Source organism: Cetorhinus maximus, chromosome 30 (genome assembly GCF_964194155.1).
Source record: "Cetorhinus maximus chromosome 30, sCetMax3.hap1.1, whole genome shotgun sequence".
NCBI lineage: Eukaryota > Metazoa > Chordata > Chondrichthyes > Lamniformes > Cetorhinidae > Cetorhinus > Cetorhinus maximus.
In genome coordinates, this window is record NC_135908.1 from 7,940,196 (window position 1) to 7,960,141 (window position 19,946).

General features: G+C 44.3%; 1 protein-coding gene across 2 annotated transcripts in view; it reads right to left on the minus strand.

The window, feature by feature from the left end:
- Positions 1-6,244: 6,244 nt before the first annotated feature.
- man2a2 (mannosidase, alpha, class 2A, member 2) overlaps positions 6,245-19,946 on the minus strand; it is a 36,083-nt gene continuing 22,381 nt past the window's right edge. The window contains exons 16-23 of one of the 2 annotated variants that reach the window (XM_078532345.1): positions 19,639-19,753; positions 16,721-16,854; positions 15,004-15,145; positions 14,033-14,166; positions 12,777-12,857; positions 10,903-11,097; positions 9,697-9,807; positions 6,245-8,690 (exon numbers count right to left, since the gene is read on the minus strand). In XM_078532345.1, coding sequence (XP_078388471.1) covers positions 8,541-8,690; positions 9,697-9,807; positions 10,903-11,097; positions 12,777-12,857; positions 14,033-14,166; positions 15,004-15,145; positions 16,721-16,854; positions 19,639-19,753 — 1,062 coding nt within the window. In that variant the 3' untranslated portion in view covers positions 6,245-8,540. The remainder of the gene's footprint in view (positions 8,691-9,696; positions 9,808-10,902; positions 11,098-12,776; positions 12,858-14,032; positions 14,167-15,003; positions 15,146-16,720; positions 16,855-19,638; positions 19,754-19,946) is intronic. The other variant, XM_078532346.1, reaches the window with a different exon arrangement.

A 19,946-nucleotide genomic window follows, 5' to 3' on the forward strand; every position in this document is an offset into this window, starting at 1 on the left:
AATTGGTCAGGAAACTAGGCGTTTGAGTTTCAAATAAAAACAGAAAATGCTGGAAAAACTCAGCAGTTCTGAGCAGTTCTCAGCATCAATGGAGAGAGAAACAGATAACATTTTCCAGTCCGTATGACTTCTTCAGAGCTAAAGAGAAGTTGAAATGTGATGGATTTTATACAGTTTAAGAAGGGGTGGAGCAAAACAGGTCAGCGATAGGTGGGAGCTCAGGAGAAATTGACAAAGATGTCATGGACACGGGACAAAGGGAGTGTTAATGATATTGTTAAAGGCTAAAGCAGGTGCTAACAGTGGCATAAAAATCAGTTAAGCAGAATGTGTTAATAGCAGAACAAGGGTTAGCATTTTCTGAAAGAAAAACATAAGAACAGACTGGGCCCTGTGGGGGGAGGGGTTTGGGGAAAAAATTACCAAAATGGAGGACAGAGCCCATGGTCTGAAGTTGCTTGAGTTTCCCCCTGTCCTGGCTGTAGCTTGTGTGCAACACAGGAAGTAAATACATCACAACAAAAACAGAAAACGCTGGAAAAACTCAGCAGGTCTAACAGCATCTGAAGAAGAGTCACACGGACTCAAAACGTTATCCCTGTTTCTCTCTCCATAGATGTTGCCAGACCTGATTAGTTTCTCCAGCATTTTCTGTTTTTTTGTTTCAGGTTTCCAGCATCCGCAGTATTTTGTTTTTATTTTTGCTTTTATCTTAGGTAAATACATCAAATGCCTTTGGATTGCAATATAGAGCTTTTTGTTTTTTTAAAAAAAATCTTTACTTTCCTGCTTTTAAAAAAAATCAATTCTAGATCGCCGCCAAATCAAATATACAGAACCACTGCACTACAACGCATGCAATTTCACTCCCAGGCTTTGTTCCCAACAATATGCATAGGAGCAGGGACTGGGTCTCTTATCTTGGTCGATATTAAGTGCTCACTATATGGTGAACACAGGGAGGTAAGGGTACAGCCGGCAGAGAAAGGGTTAGCAATGGGGTCTTCAACGGGATGCGACCCATGTTATGAGAAAACTAAGTGGACCTCATTCTGTGGGACATTAGTAACTGATACATGAACACGCTGGTGTGAAAATGCTTAGCTTACCATTTTAACAAGTTGTTAATGCATTATTTTAACATTCTAGGGGATATTAACCTATCTTTTCCGTTACGGGAATTTCCACAAGACATAAGAAATAGGAGGAGTAGGCCAGTGTAGCAATTTTTCAATTCTCACATCCACTGATGAATTGGAGCTCTGGGCTTGGACTCACTGGCAATTAACATAGAGCCCATTTAGAGATGGAATACTTTCCACTTGCCTGGATGAGTGCAGCTCCAACAACACTCAAGAAGCTTGACAACATCCAAGACAAAGCAGCCCACTTGATTAGCACCCCACCACAACCTTAAACATTCACTCTCTCCACCACCTCTACACAGTAGCAGCAGTGTGTACCATCTACAAGACGTACTGCAGGAATTCACCAAGGCTCCTTTGACAGCACCTTCCAAACCCACGATCTCTACCATCTAGAAGGACAAAAGCAGCAGATAGATGGGAACACCACCGCCTGGAAATTCCCCTCCAAGCCACTGACCATCCTGACTTGGAAATATATCGCTGTTCCTTCACTGTTGCTGGGTCAAAATCCTGGAACTCCCTCCCTAACAGCACTGTGGGTGTACCTACACCACATGGACTGCAGTGGTTCAAGAAGGCAGCTCACCACCATCTTCTCAAGGGTAATTAAGGATGGGTAACAAATGTTGGCCTAGCCAATGAAGCCCATATCCCACGAATGAATGAAAAAAGTACTTTTGAAGCGTAGTCACTATTGTAATGTAGGAAACATGGTAACCAATTTGTACACAGTAAGTTCCCACAAACAATGATAATGACCAGATAATCTATTTTTGTGAAGAATAAATATTGGCAAGGACTCTGTGGATAACTCCCCATTTCTTTGAAATAGTGCCATGGGATCTCTTACATCCACCTGGGAGGGAAGAAGGGGCCTTGATTTTACGTCTAATCTGAAAGACAGCACATCTGACAATGCAGCACTTCCTCAGTACACTGCAGCGTCAGGGTAGATTTTGGTGCTCAAGTCCTGGAGTGAGACTAGAATCAGAAACCAGGAATGCTACTCAGAGCCAAAGCTGACAATATGCACTAACATTATATAAAACATCTAAATTTTTTTCAATATGATACAGCATTGGAAAAAAGAACTGATAGAGGTCTTTAAATTTGTGCTGGGGTTCAACACAGCAAATGTGGGGGTGCTTCCACTTATGCGGGAGTCCAGAACAACATGGGTCTAAATACACGATAGTCACCAACAGGTCAAAGAACTTAGGAAGAATTTCTTTACATGGAGAGTGGTGAGAATGTGTAACTCGATGTTGCATGGAGTGGTTGAAGCAGATTGTATGCAGAAGGGAATAGAGGGATGAAGAACAGTTTGGAGAAGCAATAAAGTGTGGTTGGAGGCTTGTATTGAGTATTAACACTGGCACAGGTCAGTTGAACCAAGTAGGCTGTTTCTGTATTCTAGCTTCCATGTAATACACACAAGTACTCTTTAGACCCCATAGCTTTTATTTTTCCTAGAGAAAATTCTAGATCTCCATTTCACCTGTTTATTAAGTGTCTGTCTAACCTATTGCACTGACTTCTTTACATGTCAAAAGGTTGACAGCGCGATTGGTGCTGATTTAAAAGAGGAATGAAAGAAATTTAAGTTATGCATTTCATTTCCTTTGAACTAACCGCAGGCTCAAACAAAATAGTACAGACAACGACCTACATGTCTGACATCAGATTGCCAAGTATTCTGAGCAAATAGGTTGGATCATTAAGGCTTTGTGATTTGGGAGCAATTCCGCTGCAAGATCCTCATAATTGTACATCAATTTTTCACACCCCTGTCAGTTTCCTTCCTCTCCTGTAAGTGCTGACTCTTGCTGGATAGATTTTCCAGACACTCACCCAAATAGTCATTACTAATATGCAAGACAAAATAGTGTCAAGAGGATATTCCACCAAGGCAATAGTACAGCAAAAGCCAATCCTATCATAGAAGCATATGATACAGCACAGGAGACCACTTAACCCATTGCTTCTGCACTGACTAGTTGCAACAGCTATCCATTTAGTCTCACTCCCTTACTTTTCCCCTATGGCTCTGTATTTTTTTTCCCTCCAAGTATTTATCCATTTCTCTTTTGAAAGTTAGAACATAAGGAATAGGAGCAGTAGAGCCTCAAGCCTGTTCTGCTGCGACTCAACGATTATGGGTGACCTTCCATATCCACACTTTCCTGACCTATCTTCCATATCCCTCGATTCCCCTAGTGTCCAAGAATCTATTGATTTTGGTTTTGAAAATATCTAATGACTGAGCATCCACAGCCCTTTGGAATAGAAACTCACGACCCTGAATGAACAAATTTCTCACCTCAGTCCTAAATAGCCAGTCCCTTATACGACCCCTATTCAAGGCTTCTCAGCTGGGGAAACAAAGGGGGGTGGGTGGGGGGAAAAAAGAGTCCTTCTCTGCAGTGTACATCATTACTGACCGAGGAAATCCTTTCCCCACTCCTGGCATCTGCTGAGTTATCTGATGTGATGTTAGGGGACTCCATTTGATCAGATTAGGGAGGGGACAAAGCAGCCAGTGTTCCAAATCTGGGTTCCTATCCAGGAACTTGGGTGTTAGTTGAGGACAATAAAGAGAAACAGTTTCCAATGACAGAGGAACAATAACCAGAGGATATAGATTTGTGATTGACAGAAGAACCAGAGGCAACATGAGGAATTATTTTTAAACGCAGTGCGTTCAGGGTGGAGGGCAAAGGCTAAGATATAGAGCTTGAGAAGATTGTAAGTTTTACACAGAGAGTTATGATCTGGAAGGCACTGCCTGAAAAGGGTGGTGGAAGCAGATTCAATAATAACTGTTTCCCCAGCTGGAGAGTTTAGAACTTTTAAGTCTTATTCTCAGAATAAGGTATCAGCTATTTAGGACTGACATGAGAAATTTGTTCACTCAGAGGGTTGAGGATCTTTTTGAAGTTGCATTCCAGAGGGCTGGGGGTGCTCAGTCATTGAGTGTTAAAGATGTACAGCAAGCTGCCTGAAAATCACACGTCTCCCTGACTTGGTAATATATCGGCATTCCTTCATCGTTACTGGGTCAAAATTCTGGAACTCCCACCTTAACAGCACTTTGGGTGTACCTACACCACAGAGACTGCAGTAATTCAAGTAGTTAGCTCACCACAGCCTTCTCAAGACGAACGAAGGGATGGGCAATAGCCTTGCCAGCGACACCCTAACCCGTGAATGAATATAAAAACAGTTCCTCCTGGTGAGAGGGGGTAATTATCAGCCTAAATTCCTGCTCCCCATTCAAAACAAAGCATGGAGATAGATCTACAATTTAAGCAGTTCATTGTGATAAACAGCCTGGGGGTGGGTGGTAAGAACAAAAAACTGCGGATGCTGGGAATCCAAAACAAAAACAGAAATACCTGGAAAAACTCGGCAGGTCTGGCAGCATCTGCAGAGAAGAGCAAAGTTGACGTTTCGAGTCCTCATGACCCTTCAACAGTGTTGGGGGGTTCAGGGTTTGAAAGCTTTTGCAATGAGCAGACTAACACAGTGGCAATAAAGTAGGAGTGGCTCAGTTTTTGTTTTGAACAAGAGCTGGATAAATACCTTGGAGCAAATGTTATGAAGCGTAAATAGACAGAAAATGGTGAATGCAAGATGCAGCTGGTGTGCAGAAAAACCATCTCAAGGGTAAATAAGCATCATTGAACTTGGCAGGAGGTAGATGGAAGGAGCCATTCAAGAGTAATAAAACAATGCTAGGGGAAATATTCAATAGGTCAGGCATCAGTGGAAGAGAGAGGAGTCAGCACTTTGAGAGTTGATTCCTTCGAGAATATTTCCAAATTAGATTGCAAAATGTTAAATTCTGTTCCCGTGAAAACCAATTAGCATTTGATCAGTTGTTGCAAAACAGTTAGCTGGATGGCATTCCTGTTTATAGGCGAAACTCAATGTGTGATGATAAACTATCACAAAATAAGCAGTCCAATCCTGGTTTAAGTGTCGGTATTTAATGTGTTAAGTGCTCGATCGGAGCCGCTCATCAGTGCCCAGGGTTGCTGCTGCTCATTGATATGTATTGAGCATCGAGGCAAGCCGGTCTGAGATGGATGGAAATTTTAGCCAATACATCAGCGCTGACACAGGGCTGTCAGGTAAAGTACAAATCAACACAGCGGTGAGGTTTTGTTTTTAATTTTGTGTGGGGATCTGCAATCTGGCATTGAGTTGATTAAACTACTGTCCATGTTGTCCAATAAATCACTGTAAGGCATTAAGAAAAAGAAGCCGGCAATTAGCTCAATGCTGAGAAATATTCCAGACAGGGACAATAAATATTAATTTGTACCACACTAGCTGTTGATTTGTTTACTGTGAATATGCTACAAATGGATATTCATTATCTAAGTGACAATTAAAAAGCGTAAAAAGGTCTGCAGAAAGAACTGGTTTATGCCTGCTGAATATTTACCAATAAATGCAATATTACTAGACTCATGCTCTCTCCAAATTTTTCACTATCTGCCTGTTCACCCATGATTGCAGACAGTGAACGTTGGAGGTATTACAGTTAAATTCAACCCTGCCCTCATCCAACACATGAATAGACACACAGTACAATAGGTCACTGAATGGTCAGTACAAGTAGGAACCATGGTTGATTTTTACCTCCTTTCCAATCATGGGGATAAAAGTAACCAATAGTTGGGCTCTGCTTGACCTCAGCTAATACAGTAGAGCTTGAGGATGGAACTCAGACTCTTCATTCTCTGTGGCAAGAACTAGAGGGAAAAATATAACTGGTATAAACCCATGTGCTGAAAGTTACTCCAGCTACAACAGAGACAGAAAATGCTGCAAATACTCGACAGGTCAGGCAGCATCTATGGAAAAGGTGTTAATGTTTCAGGTCAGTAGCCTTTCATCAGAACTTGAAACATCAACTGTTTCTCTGTCCACAGAAGCTGCCTGACCTGCTGAGTATTCCCAGTATTTTCTGGTTTTATGACAGATTTCCAGCAACCCGCAGTAATTCTCTTTTGTTATTCAAGCCGCTGCTCGCAGTGTCTCCAAACCCATGTGTACACAGAACAGAAGCTTACAGTTCACAACACAGATTGGTTTCTGTAATGTTTTATTTGATGACTTGTTCAAGTTTAGAATTTACAGTAGCTGTGTTTTTCTTCCCCTTCCCCCCACCACCCCCACCCCACCCCACCTCCAGAACTGATGTTCTGATATCTGGCAATTGATTATTCTCCAAATTCAGGCAACATTGTAAGCCGTGGAGACACGCCAGGTCTGATTCTGTCAGGATCAGTGAACTTTTACAGATGGAGCACAGTTGAACCTGATGGATAGGAGGCAGTTTATGGAGGGAACATGTACCATTGAATCTAGTTAAATACAGTATTAGATTTCTATAAAATAATACCCCAAAAACTAAGGATGTCACAATAGGAACAACTGACAATAGCAAACAATCTGCAATTGCTTTTACATCTAGTGCTTGACATGATGGGAACATACAAGTCAATAAGACTTGTATGTTACTCTTAATTCATATCTACAAGCTGCACTGATCACCTGTGACAGCCCTGTAGCCCTCGTTCCTCCCCGCAGTGCTGTAAGGCTCAAAATGTTTCCCCCAAACATGGCCTGGTTTGGAAGGACAGAGTCTATGGCTGTCTCGCTGGTACTTTACCCACAGCTCAAGTAGGCACACGAAAATCGCACATACCCACTGTTAAACTTAACTGAAATCACAGCTGAAAGAATGGTTGTGATCAGTACACCGAAAAGGCTCTTGTTTCACATTATTAGATTAAATTATTGCCAATACACATAGGTTCATTTTGACGCTGATATTTTACTCAGAACATGAAAAATTTACAATTTAATAAACTGTTTAACTTAACTGTAGCAATTTCAATTTCAGGCCTAATTATTCCATGCTTTTTCCAAAACTTTCACGTGGGATTTTCCTTATTTTATGCCAGGAATTCCCAAATAGCCAGTTATCCAAAAGTTCCACTGTTGCTATTAACATTCTTTTAAAAGATAACCAAGTGATTATCGCCAATGCAGTTAACTTCCTTCTTTTATCTAAAAAAAAAGGTAAACCGTCAGAAATGTCACAAGGTAACTGTTTCTGTCAATTTCAAAGTTACTGTACTGGACGTGTTAGATGAATCTGATCATACTGCATTGAAACAGCAGCTCTGAATGGTCAAAACTGGACCAAGAAATGTTGGAAATGCGCAATGGCCCCTTCAGCACCAGGAAGGAATGTTTCAGATGGAGAACTTTGATAGCGGTGGCATAAACTTCCCCGAACACTGACCTGTATTCCCTCAATCACATCCGCTGTGCATTTACAGCTTGTATCTCCAATCAGATCTCTGCGGATCTTAACATTGCGATGTAAATATTGTGACATCCCCACTTCAAAGTGACTCTTCCCATCACTAAGTTTGGAACACGCAGCAAAACTACAGATTATTGCACAAATACCCTAAGAGATGTGTATGAATGAAGCCAGGGTGTTTAAATGTTCTGGTACAGCTGTGGGTTCAGTCATGGTTAGGGAGGAAAATCCTGAAAGAACTTCAAAACTAAAGGTCAACCGACCACGGCATTGGCTCCAAGAAATTTACACAAAAATGTACCAGAAAGCAACAGTCCCTGGCTAATATAGAGTTTAGGTTCACTTGCTGTTACATCCATCTGCAACAGAAAAAACACTTTCGACAAGGCTACCCATCCCACTTTCAAGTGTTAAGGTCCTTCACTGAGAAATTCATTGCCAGCCTTGCTGCAACGTTTACGAACACACTAACTACACATCAGTCAGGTCAGAATACTGGTTTTCTTTGCTTGCTCAGCCTGGTTTGCAGGCTAGGCCACTGAATGATTTTGAATGCACAGACTGCTTCAATGCCTGTGCACACTAGTGTAACATTCACACTCGTCTCCGTTCTTACACACTTGATTTTTGTGTCACGTACAAAGCCCTGCCCTTTGGATCCCAAGGACTCTATTTCCTTGCTTTCAAGGTTATGAATTGACAATGAAATCAGGGCTGCTTATAAAAGTGATAAATTCACATACATTGTAGTGGTATATGCACAAACTGTACCTAGAGCTTTATTTTTCTTTTAAAAGTGCGTTGCTCGGGGTGGTATTGCTGTGCTTTCACTGCACTCGCAATTTGAAGTCCATGATTTACAAACTCAGACTCGAGTAGATTTGTCGTCAGTTCCACCTTTCTCAGCGCTGACCATGTCTGCCCCACCTTCCCCCACCCCCCCCACCCCCTGGGGTTTATGGATCGAAAAGCCAACACTTCCTGTTGTTAACTGGTTGCTATCTCAACCCCCAGCTCCAAGGCAGGAACCGCTGTCGGGAATTTATTCAAACCAGACGGATGCGGAACGTGGAAATCTCCATCGGTCTCATGGAGACGAGGCTACTGTTGAAAGGCTCGGTGGGATACAGGAGGGACAAAGACATCGGTTGCACACTCCGGACATCCAGGCCCTGAAACAGACCCTCCAATGATAGCTGGAACAGAAAGAGAAGGGCCCACGTTATGTTGCAATCAACTTTTTGTTCCAAGTCAAGCATCTAGACAGAATTATCATGATTTACGTGAGCCTAACAAATGTGCTGGTGTGGTTTGGTAAGTTGCATGTCAGGCTAATTTTTTTAATCCTCTCTTTCTTTTCTGATGGTACCAGCTCTTGTACGGTTTCACAGACCATCGCTCACTCTCCACCTTCATGTACAGGCCTACGCACGAGTGCTTGGGCAGAACAGCCCAACCCAGCCCTTGGCTGAAATCCATACTTGTGCATTTGCAGGTAGAGGCACTGACCAACACTCAGGAGCAGGAATCCCTGCCTGATCCTTTTTTTTCTCTTTCTAAGCTCCAGCATCTTACCAGGCTGGTGGGAAAAATCAAACCAAGGATTCTTCTGGCCTGAACGAGGCAGATCCACAAGAGGCCATGCAGGTCTAGGCGAGTTACTGGGAGAACCCTCATCTCCCCATGTGAACCAAATACACAATAAGGTCACATGACCTCTGTTCTTTAAATGGAGGTATCATGCTGATACAAACAGGCAATTGCATAACACTGCTTCTTGAAGATTCGCCTCTTTAGTCAACATGGTACATGATAGTATATAGACTAGGGCACATAGATAAAAGATTATGGGCAAGGGATGCAGGGGAATGTGAGGAAGAAAATTGTTTTTTTTTAAAACGCAGCACGTGGTCATAGCCTGGAATTCGCTCCTAGGGGGGTGTTGGAAGCAATGACCAATGGTTCCAAAGGGGAATTGGATGGGCACAAAGGAAATAAACTTGCAGGGTTCCAGGCAAAGGGCTGGGACTGGCTGGATTGCTTCATAGAGAGCCAGTATAGGCTCGATGGTCTGAATGGCCTCTTTCTGTGCCGTAAATGTCTCTGAACAGCCTTACTCACCTTGACAAACCCACGTCAAATAAAAACAAAAAACCATCTAATTATTTTAAGCTCAGTGTCAGATCTTCCTGTGTTTCATACCTTTCCCAGGGTAGTAGTGCAGTTGAAGCCCAGGCTCTTGGCCTCCAGCCCACAGTCAAACCCTTTCCGATGAAGAATTAACGCCATCTCTAGCCCAGGGGCTGAGACCACCTGCAGTGTAAAATGAGAGGGAGAGAGGAATCGTTCAGGCAGCTGAGTTACAATTCGATATAGAGCAGCCTGAGATCTATTCCACAATAATGACAATGATTCAGTTCCACTGGTGAAGGAAACCATCACTGCTGAAAGGAGTTACCTGGAGCCAGGTATGAAAAGCCAAGACATCCAGCATTTGATGCTTAACATGACTGGGCTGCAGGAGGGTAACGGGCTCCAGCTAAAGCAGCATATTTCCAACTCGCAGAACCAACTGGTGGCTCGGGGCCTGTCTACAGTGGTTCACAGAATGGTGGCCGGGTGCACGTTCACATTTCACAGTGAGTGGTGTTACTCACCCTGTTACCTGCTGAACGAGCATCAAACAGGCTGGTTATGCTACTGGAGCAGTAATCCAGAGGCTAGGAATAAAGATCCAGGGGCATGAGATCAACGACCCACCATGGCAGCTGGGAATTTAAATTCAGCTACTGAATAAAATCTGAAATAAAAAGTTAGCATCTGCAATTTAACCATTTAACTACTGTATTGTCATATAAACCCATCTGGTTTATTAGTGCTCTCTCAGGGAGGAAATCTGTCGTCTTTGCCCAGTCCGGCCTGTGTGTGACTCCAGACCCACAGCTTTGAGGCCAACTCTTACTTGCTCTCTGAAATAGCCTAGCAAGCCGCACAGTTAAAGCAATTAGGGACAGGCAATAAATAGTCCCCCTGCCAGGGATGCCCAGATCGCTTAAAATTAATTTTTAAAAATTGACCTGTCAAGTTGTCTAATGACAAATGCCTTAAGTATCTGGGTAGGAGTGGGGAAGGTTTGCTAAGCTGCTTTGGGTGGTAGGCAACTTCCAGAGGACAAAGAGCACTTCAAGAACCAAGCAATCGCTCTGGCAGACTCGGCAATGCACCACCTCCGTCCTTCAGAGGAGCTGGGTCTGCTGCCGGGGGCTGGGAAACTCTGCAAACCAATGCCCTGGTGGACAGGGTGGCTGGGTGGGCAGGAACTGTGTCAGTCACGTGCATCGTGGTGTAAGAGTGAAATTAACTAAGCGGCAGCACGGCGTGCATCGCTTCCCCACCGTAACTTCTCACCTCAGACTGCAGCGTTCTCATGTTCAGCATGTGGAAGTCGCAGGGTATCGGGGTTGAAAGTGGATGCCAGGTTCTGATGGGCGGAACATTGTGCGGCCGTGGGCTAACCGGCATTGCCAGGACCTCGTGGTTTACGTGCATTGAGGTCATGTGACTGAGCAGAGAGGGAAAGCTCACGGGTCGACTGTCCTGCACCTGCAGCAAGAGAAATAAAGAAAGCCTCTCAGTCTGCTGTAGATCACAGAGTTCACCCAGTTAGGCAAGAGGCTGTAGAGAAGGTGGACCTGAGCATTTTAACACTTCTGAACCCATTCCTGCACCAAATCCCCCACTTTGTCTCCGGAGGACCCCACACTGATAGGCTTTCAGTCCCATGGGCTCATTAATCTACTTGGCCATCTGAGCACCAGGCCACACCTAAACCCAGGAATGCTGTACACAAACCTGGGCACCCCGAGAGACCACATGCACAGTTTAAATCCCTACCCCCACCAATGCCCAGATAAGCAAGTTGCAGATACTAAAGAGATATTAGAGTTCTGGTTTCAGATTTCTCTGTTAATAAGGGGAACAGCACCAAGTACATCCGTTTGCAAATTTCTAGGCCCACTAGCAGGGAGGAATAGCCTAGACTTTAGTGGCTGGATTGGCAGAGCTGATGGGCTCACTGACATGGCATAGTATGGACATCCAAAATCTCCATAGTAAGTGCTGAAAGACTATTAGATGCAGCCATCCTAGTAAAGTCTGATCTTGCCCTCATTCAATATCCACACCAAGTACTCAATGGCTAGTGTCCAGGATCAGGAGCCTTGGCTGGTTTTTCTCCCTTTCCCCAGCTCAGGAAGACAAAGGGCTAACTGTAGTGGGCCAAGCACCACATGGACTGAGATTAGCTAACACAGCAGCAGAGGCCGTCTTAATGCCTCAGAGCTGCATTGGTCACTGGTTGTAATCACCTACTGAACCACCAGGGGGAGTTGTTGAACAAAAAAAATACCAGAGCAGATAGCCAGTCAGTCCCAACCATAGAGAATAGAGGGTTTACTAGGCTGGAGCTTTCCCGCAAGCAGAGTGTACTCAAACAGAAGCAAGATGACATGGTGTGCATTCTGGCTGACTATTAGCGTCTAGTTTCTAGGAAACTGCTCAGCGTATAACAGGAGCAGGTTTGTCGTCACTGGGCACTGCAACGTGGAACAGGACACTTCTGAGCCTGCTACGCTCCTGACATGAAGCACAGATGCATCTACTCACTAACATTGTCCAGGGCCACAAACTGATTAGTGATTTTGCACTATTACGGACATACCTTTAACCAAGAAAACTTGGCTGTTTTGCTGGCGCGCCACAAGGGCCAGAGTCACACGGGCAGTTCTGGGGAATGTCAGAGGTGGGCAAAATGACGGCTGTATTGGGGCAACACCTACACACAGCTTGAGAGTCACTAATATTGTACTGTGAGGCGTTTATTTTTTTTGTCAGCTTTCTCCCTACTGAAAGGCTCATTATTGGGGTACAGTTCCAGGGTCAGCAGCAGCCCTCTAGTCAAATGGACAGCCTTAAAGATGGGAACATTCATCTGGATCACAGACAACCCCACTGCTGTCCTTACCAGTCTTTCACACACTCCCACTTTTCAGCAAGAGTCACTGGACAGCAATCAGGGACCGTAGCCCTGACTGATATCCCTCCCAAACCCAGGAGAACTGCTGGTTGGTGATTGAAACAAGACAGATTACAAAGCTTTCAGACAGACAGACAGACAAACAGCTACTGGCTACGTCTCACTGCAGCTATGACTCACAGCACGGAGGAGGTCAAAGTTAATTTTCGGATTACCCTTTGACCCCACCCCCTCTCTAAAAGGTTACCTCATGGGTGCTCGTCCTGGAAAAGATGGAGGCTGCGAGTGTCTGTAACATGGAGTGCAGCTTTGACAGAAAACCAATGTGCTGAAGAGGAGCAATGGGAATGAAGAAAACGATGAACATGAAGGAATGCAGTATAGCAAACGGGCAAGTACAGCCATTCATACCTCACAAACACAGAATTAATTATATATGTGCGCGCGCGCACACGGACACAGACAGACAGACAGACACACACAAACATCACCACATAGTTGGAATGTGTATCTGTAACCCCAAGGTTCCCAATTCTAGACCTGCTGTCTGGGAAGGTTTGAAATACAGACAGTTCCCACAAAACACTGCTCCCTCCCAACATTCCTAGTTGTGTTGTTTCTAACCTTAACTCGACCCCAATTTTGAAAAACCATGAACTCCTCACCTCCTTTAATCTTCCACTCAGCATTACCGAACCATTCCTTCTCCATTTCACTCAGCTTCTCCCTTCAACCTAGCATGTCCCACACTCCAGGCAAAGGCCCTAAATCTAGGCCTCAGTGACAGGACAAAAAGACACAAGTTCACTCCCCAACTGAGCACTGGTTTCATAACAGTAATGGAAAATGTGTCGCTTTATCTCATAAACTATTTCAACTGACACATCAACAGAGAGAGGGGACGGTGGAGGGGGACAGCTGGGGAGTTGGGGGGGAAATGGTGAGAGGGGAAAGCAAGAGGGGGAAGGGGTAAGAGAACTCCAAACCATCAGCCCAATTCTTTCCTCCTTTAACCACACCTGCACCCTCACCAGCTCCACAGGAGCTCTTGTTTCTTGCTGGGGTACACTCCAGTAGGCTACCTCAGCCCTCTGGAATCTTCCAAGTGCCAGTGCTCAGTGGTGGGGGGGGGAAGGCTGGCTATTTGGCTGTAGGCAAGCATCACAACGGAGCCCAATCCTGACCTCACCTGTAATACACACTTTTCAGTGGGAGTCACAGGGCCACAGAAGGGAGGACCTGGCTGATATAACCAACCCCCCTCTCCCGCCCTCACCCTGGGACAGTGAAACCCCAAGCGCGATCAGCTAGTTCAGCCCAGACAGGAGTCAAACCCGAGATCTCTCGCTGCAAGGGTTAAGCAGCACATCTGATGGTGCTTTTAACCAATCTGCCATTGAGAGAAAACACTCTTTTAAACTTATAGCTCTACACTCCCCAGTACATAAAACACGGAGACAACAGATCACATACAAAGAAGCGGGTTTAAAAATGATTAAATACTTTGTTTGATGTCGCCCTCTTCTCCAGCAAGATACGGAATCTGTTGCAGGTCACTTTATTGTCCTTCAGCCCTTGGCCCAAGCCCCGGTTATCATCCTGCATGAGGCGGCGATCCAGAATAACCTCCAATTGACCTGGCAATGAAAGGGGAAGAAATCCATTCAATCTTTAGCAGAAGTCTTTGAAATAACTGTGCTTAGTGAGGTTTGCGTAGTTTTTTTTTTTGTTATTTTTCCTTTCCCCTCAGGGAAGCTGGGGCTTACTGGAAATCTCCTGAGGATGCTGGGCTTTAGCTCCAACAGTGGGGGTCACTCTCCACTAACACCCTCAGTGGTTATTATTGATGCACAAACCTCGTCAGCAGGTCTCAGCAAGCACGGGGGACTTCCTGAGACCAATCCTGGCCTTACTCAATATTCACTCATATGTGCACTCCCAGGACTGAGTCACCGGACAGCAGGAAGGCTGGGGCATTTTACAACTCTCCATTTCTCAATGTCACTGCTGCTCATGGCCCTGGCTGAGGGACAGCCAACTCAATGTGGAAAGCGGATGGAATCTGCCGCTTCCCCGGTCTGTACAGAGAAGGTACGCGCTCGTTAAATATAGTTAAATGAGAGGTAACTATAACTGGTCACCTCGCCTCCCTGTCCAAGACTTACAGCAAAAAGACTCTCCAACATAAAGCATGTAGCTGGCTGGTTGCTGTCTAAACTGTAAGGCTGCAGGATACCAATCATCCCCAAACACCTACATCATTACATGAGCAACATTAGAGGGAATGAAGAGAACAGAAAGCCCCGAGAGTGGCCTCTGGCAACGCTTGGGCTGTTCCCACTCCGAGGGCAGCGCCAAAAGCACAAAGCTCGCATTCTTCTCATTGTCATGGCGTTTGGGGGGGGGGGGGGGGACAATTACTGCAGGAGGCGCCATCAGCAAATGATCAATTAGGACCCAGACAGGCCTCTTACCACTGTGAATGCTCGACACACCCAGAGATTGTGCAGCGTGCAGCGTCAGGCGGAAATGATCATCCTGAATGTAGGACATGGCCGACATTGGGTAGAAGTTAGCCTGAAGCGGCAGTTTCTGAAAATATTTTCTCGGTTGAATCTACGGAAAAGAATGAAAACGGTACAGAACACGGATCCATAACGCTGCATAAAGATTTCCTCGTTTAGAAAATACAGCACACTGTCTAGGATCAAATACGCTCTTAATGTCATGTGAACTAACTTCAGGCACACCCCGCCTCCCCACCACTCCATCACTGATAGTACTTCGGTCCCAATATTTTTTCCCTCAAAATTCAAGTGGCTTCTATTTCCAAAGTGCAGTCAGGGTTTACCCAACAGAGTTAGTCCATCAGGTCAGCAACGTGGTAAATGGCTGGTGTCCATGGGACTGAATCACCAATATTAAACATGTATAGATACTCTGTAATATATTAAAATCTTGCATCTGTGTGTCCTTTCCATTATAAATAACACCAACCATATTTATACTGAAAACTGTCTAAGTAAACTTGTCACTAATCAGAGTGCTGTACGCCACCACTGTCAGGAGGGTGCAATTACAGGACAAAAAGGTTTACATCACCAATTTCCATTACAAATGTGGACTTAGGAAGAAAACTGAACAAACTTAATAAAGGGACTGATTACATCTGTAGACTCTCCAGCAAATTGTCTCCCACCCTCGAACACCACTTCACCCAAATGCCATATCTGAGGAAGGATATACTTGCCTTGGAGGCAGTACAACCGAGGTTCACTAGATCGGTTCCTGGGATGAAAGGGTAGTTTTATGACAGGGTGAGGAAAATTGGGCCTATGTTCTTTCGAGTTTAAAAGAATGAGGGGCGATTTCATTGACTATACAAGATTCTGAAGGGGCTTGACAGGGTAGAGAGAGAGAGAGGTTGTTTCCCCTGCCTGAGGAATATAGAATATGGCAGCACAGCCTCAGGGTAAGGGGTCAATTATTTAGGACTAAGAGGAGAAATTTGTTAATTCAGGATTGCGAATCTTAGGAATTTTCCACCCCAGAGGATTGCGGATGCTCCATCGTTGACTATATTCAAGGCTAAGATAGACAAATTTTTGATTTCTCAGAAAATCAAGGGATATGGGGAGCAGCCAGGAAAGCAGAGTTGAAGCTGAAGATCAGCCATAATCATAGTAATGGTGGAGTGGACTTGAGGAACCATATGGTTTACTCTTGCTCCCATTTCTTATGCTCTTGTTGATCTTGACCTGACGAGAGATCCATTAGAAAATGAATACACTTATATTTATGGAATACCACATAGCAATGTCTTAATGAATTATGAGTGAGGTGACATGTAAACACGCAATGGCCCCAAACAGCAACAAAATGAGTAAATAGTTAATCTGATTTTAGTATTATTAGTTAATTGCTGGCCAGGGAGGCAGGAGACCTTCCTGCTCTTCTTGAAATAATGTAACAGGATTGTTAACCTCCGAAACAGGCAAGCAGGGCCTCAGTTTAATGCACCCTCTGAAGGTCACTGCACTGGAGCATCAGCTTACAGTCAAGTTCAAGGCTGGAGTCTTTTCCTTTTGAACATTACCCTCTCTTTTTGTCTCCTCCCACCCACCAGACTGAACTTCTCAGGGGGGGTGGAGGGAACCTACAATCCTCTGAAGTAATTTTAGAAAGAGTTACCTGAAACCCATTCAAATCGGTGAAGAACGTGTCTCCGCTTTCAATATCAGTGGACAGCCTCATCGCCAACTCCCGGTTGATCTGGTTGTGAATGTCAACAACAATGGAAACATCCAACGAAAGCCCCTCAACTCCTGTCAGCATAAGAGCGCGCACAGGCAGATTATCACGGAGTCGCTTTTAACAGAACATATTACCAGTCAAGGGAGGGAGGATGGAAGTTAGTGAAGCCATCAAACCAGCAATGCCTTTTCTTAAATCAGGCTATCTGACTCAGCTATCCGCCCAAGTTCACTTTCAGTGGTCAGCATTTCTAGAGAATCAGAAACACATTACTCAAAGCAACAAATCAAACTGGTCCTGATCTGGGGTAGATTGAAAGTCTTTACCTATTACACATGCACAACACTGGTAGTGGATCTTCAAAGCAAAATGAATTGCTTGCCATGTCAGCACCCAAGAACTGCATTAGCTTTATACATGAGCCTTCATTTGTGCTCTACAAGGTTCACTCTTCGCAATTCCCAACTCCTGATCAGGATGCTGAGAGGGAGGAGTGTGTAGGTCTGGGGATTTGGGAGGCAGAGATAAAGCTAATCCAGCAACAATAGGCAACAATGGCACTAAAACCGCCCCCTCTTGCGCCTCGTCACTATTCAGTGCCCCTTGCAGAAAGGGCTGTGTGTAGATGTCGAAGTGTGACAGTTCAAGCTAAGCGGTGATGGGCACACCAATGTTGAGTATTATACTAACAAACCCAAGTTGTGAAACAAAATTTAAGGGATCCGACAATTGAAAAATGATCATAAACGTTGCCAAATTGAATTTAAAACCCATCAAGCTCATTTCACTCTTCAGGGAAGGGAATTTGCTGCCCTTACTGGGATGGTCTGTACAAGATTTCAAACGTACTCTGACATAGCTGAGCAAACTACTAAGTTGTCAGTCCAAATAAGGACAAGCAATAAATGCTGAATTGCCAGCATCATACACACCAAAAAAGTGCCTAGCATACACATATATAAAATATCACACAGCTAGACATCTTCAGGAGCGATGGGGTTAAATCATAGTGACGTGGTGGGGGGGTGAAAAGAGAGAAAAATAAAAGTAAACAGATACAGCATGCAAAGGCCAGATTAACTATGCATCAACTTACTGGAAGGTCAAGCAGTAATGTCATGGCATTATCTCAAATAAATGCTATAATATTGACCAATAAGATCCAAGGATACTGATTACAATGTCAGGCAGTTTATCGCTTGTTGATTGCCAAGCCTTTGGTACAGAATGTTTCAGTTGCTGGATTAGCTTTACCTTTGCCTCCCAAATCCCCGGCCCCTTCTCATTCTTTCCCACAACAACAGAACTACTCATCTCCCTCAATCTACCTTTTCTCTGACAAACTACAGGTTTTTTTTAAAAGATCAAGGTTGACATTGCCTCGCCAGTTTCTTGATTTATCTTTATATATTTATTTATATTTGCTATGAGAGTGCAGTTCAACGGCAACCCTTGATAACAGGATCTAAGCCGGTTGGTGAAGCTGAAACCAAGACACAGAACTTTTCTTTGAGAGAATTTATTGACATTTTCAGTCTCTCAGTTTTCCTCTCACTCAACCCAGTAGTGTCCCAGCTACCCCCTATTTATATGTGCTCAAAGACAATTAATACCCGTTGCCTGTTTCTCTTAGCCTTAGTGTAATTGACATGACATAAACCTTAACAAGGTAATTGACATGACATTAACACCCCTCTCACCTGTTGCTGCGCATACAAAGCCTAGTCCAGGACGCAAGCACATAATCTAGGCTGATACTTAAACCCTACACAGCCGGAGACTGTTATTCAGATGAGACTTTAAGGCTCAGTTTGTCAGTTAGATGCAGATGTCACAGCACTAGTGAAAGAGCAAAAAATTCTCCTGGTGCTCGAGCCAACATTTCTCCCTCAACCAGTATCACAAAACATACCAACTGGCCATTTATCTTATCAGCTATTTGTGGAACCTTGCTGAGTGCAAATTGGCATCGATGCTTCCCTACAAAGTAACAATGACTATAATGTGGTGGCTGGATAATGCACTCTCTCCAAAAGATGGCACCTCTGAAAGTACAGCACTCCCTCATTACGGCACTGGAATGCCAGTCTGGATTTTGTGCTCAGGTTCCTGGAGAAATGTCCAAACTCACAACCTTCTGAATTAGGAAAAAATACTATCCACTGAAACTCAAATTTACAAGCAGAGGGTGCACAACAGTCAAGCTGACTGTGCTCAGTGCAATAATCTCACGGATCATCAGTGAGAAAGAAACAATTTGCATTCATACAGCACCACCCAACTCCCCAAGTGCTTTACACCCTATGAATTACTTTTGAAGTGCAGCCACTGTTGTTTTGTAGATGCAACTGCAACTCTAATAACACTTTAATTATCAAAGTGTAGAACTCAGCAAGAATCTCAGCACATAGCCACACATCAAATAGAAAAAGATGGCGTGAACCTGCTACTGATTATATGACAATGAGCGCACAGTTCCAGCTGTAAACTCTCAGCTATGTTCTAAATCCACCCTCGCTAACTTTGCTGTCCTCGAATGCAGCTGCTTTAAATCTTGAACCACAAATCTTTCCATTGTCCACAGCAGATCTCTGCACGCAGCTACTATTGCTCCTACTTTATCTTACTGTGAGTTTCTCCCACTTCCCACACAGCTCTATCAGTGTAGAGGCCAACCCCACCGACCCTACACTTGGGGCATTCTTTTCCTAAATCACTTTGCCTCAGTACCACTCCCCTCTCCTCCAGAGTCTCATGTACAGTGCAGTCAGTCATTTGCTTAGCATTTACTGCTCCTCCTCCAAGCACACCCCAGGGAAATTATTGCTGTTAAGGGTAAAGAAAGCTACTGTTACCTGGCAAATTGTAGAGGCGAACTATCTGGTGGAAGTGTTGATAGAAGCTAACAACTTCAGAGAACAATGGACCTTTGGTAACACGAGTGATCGCAGCCTGTTTGGAAATGTAGGCCTGAAAACAGATAAACATGTGCAGCCACTTAGTAAAACAAATTAGACCAGATGTGCACCACGTTACAATACCCTTTGCATTATTCTCCATCGCTATAAAGTATTGTTCAGGCTCGGGATTAGCATAGGGCTGTTACTTCCCCCTTCCCCATACAAAATAGAGAGAAACATTCATACTTTCCTTCCCCCCCGAA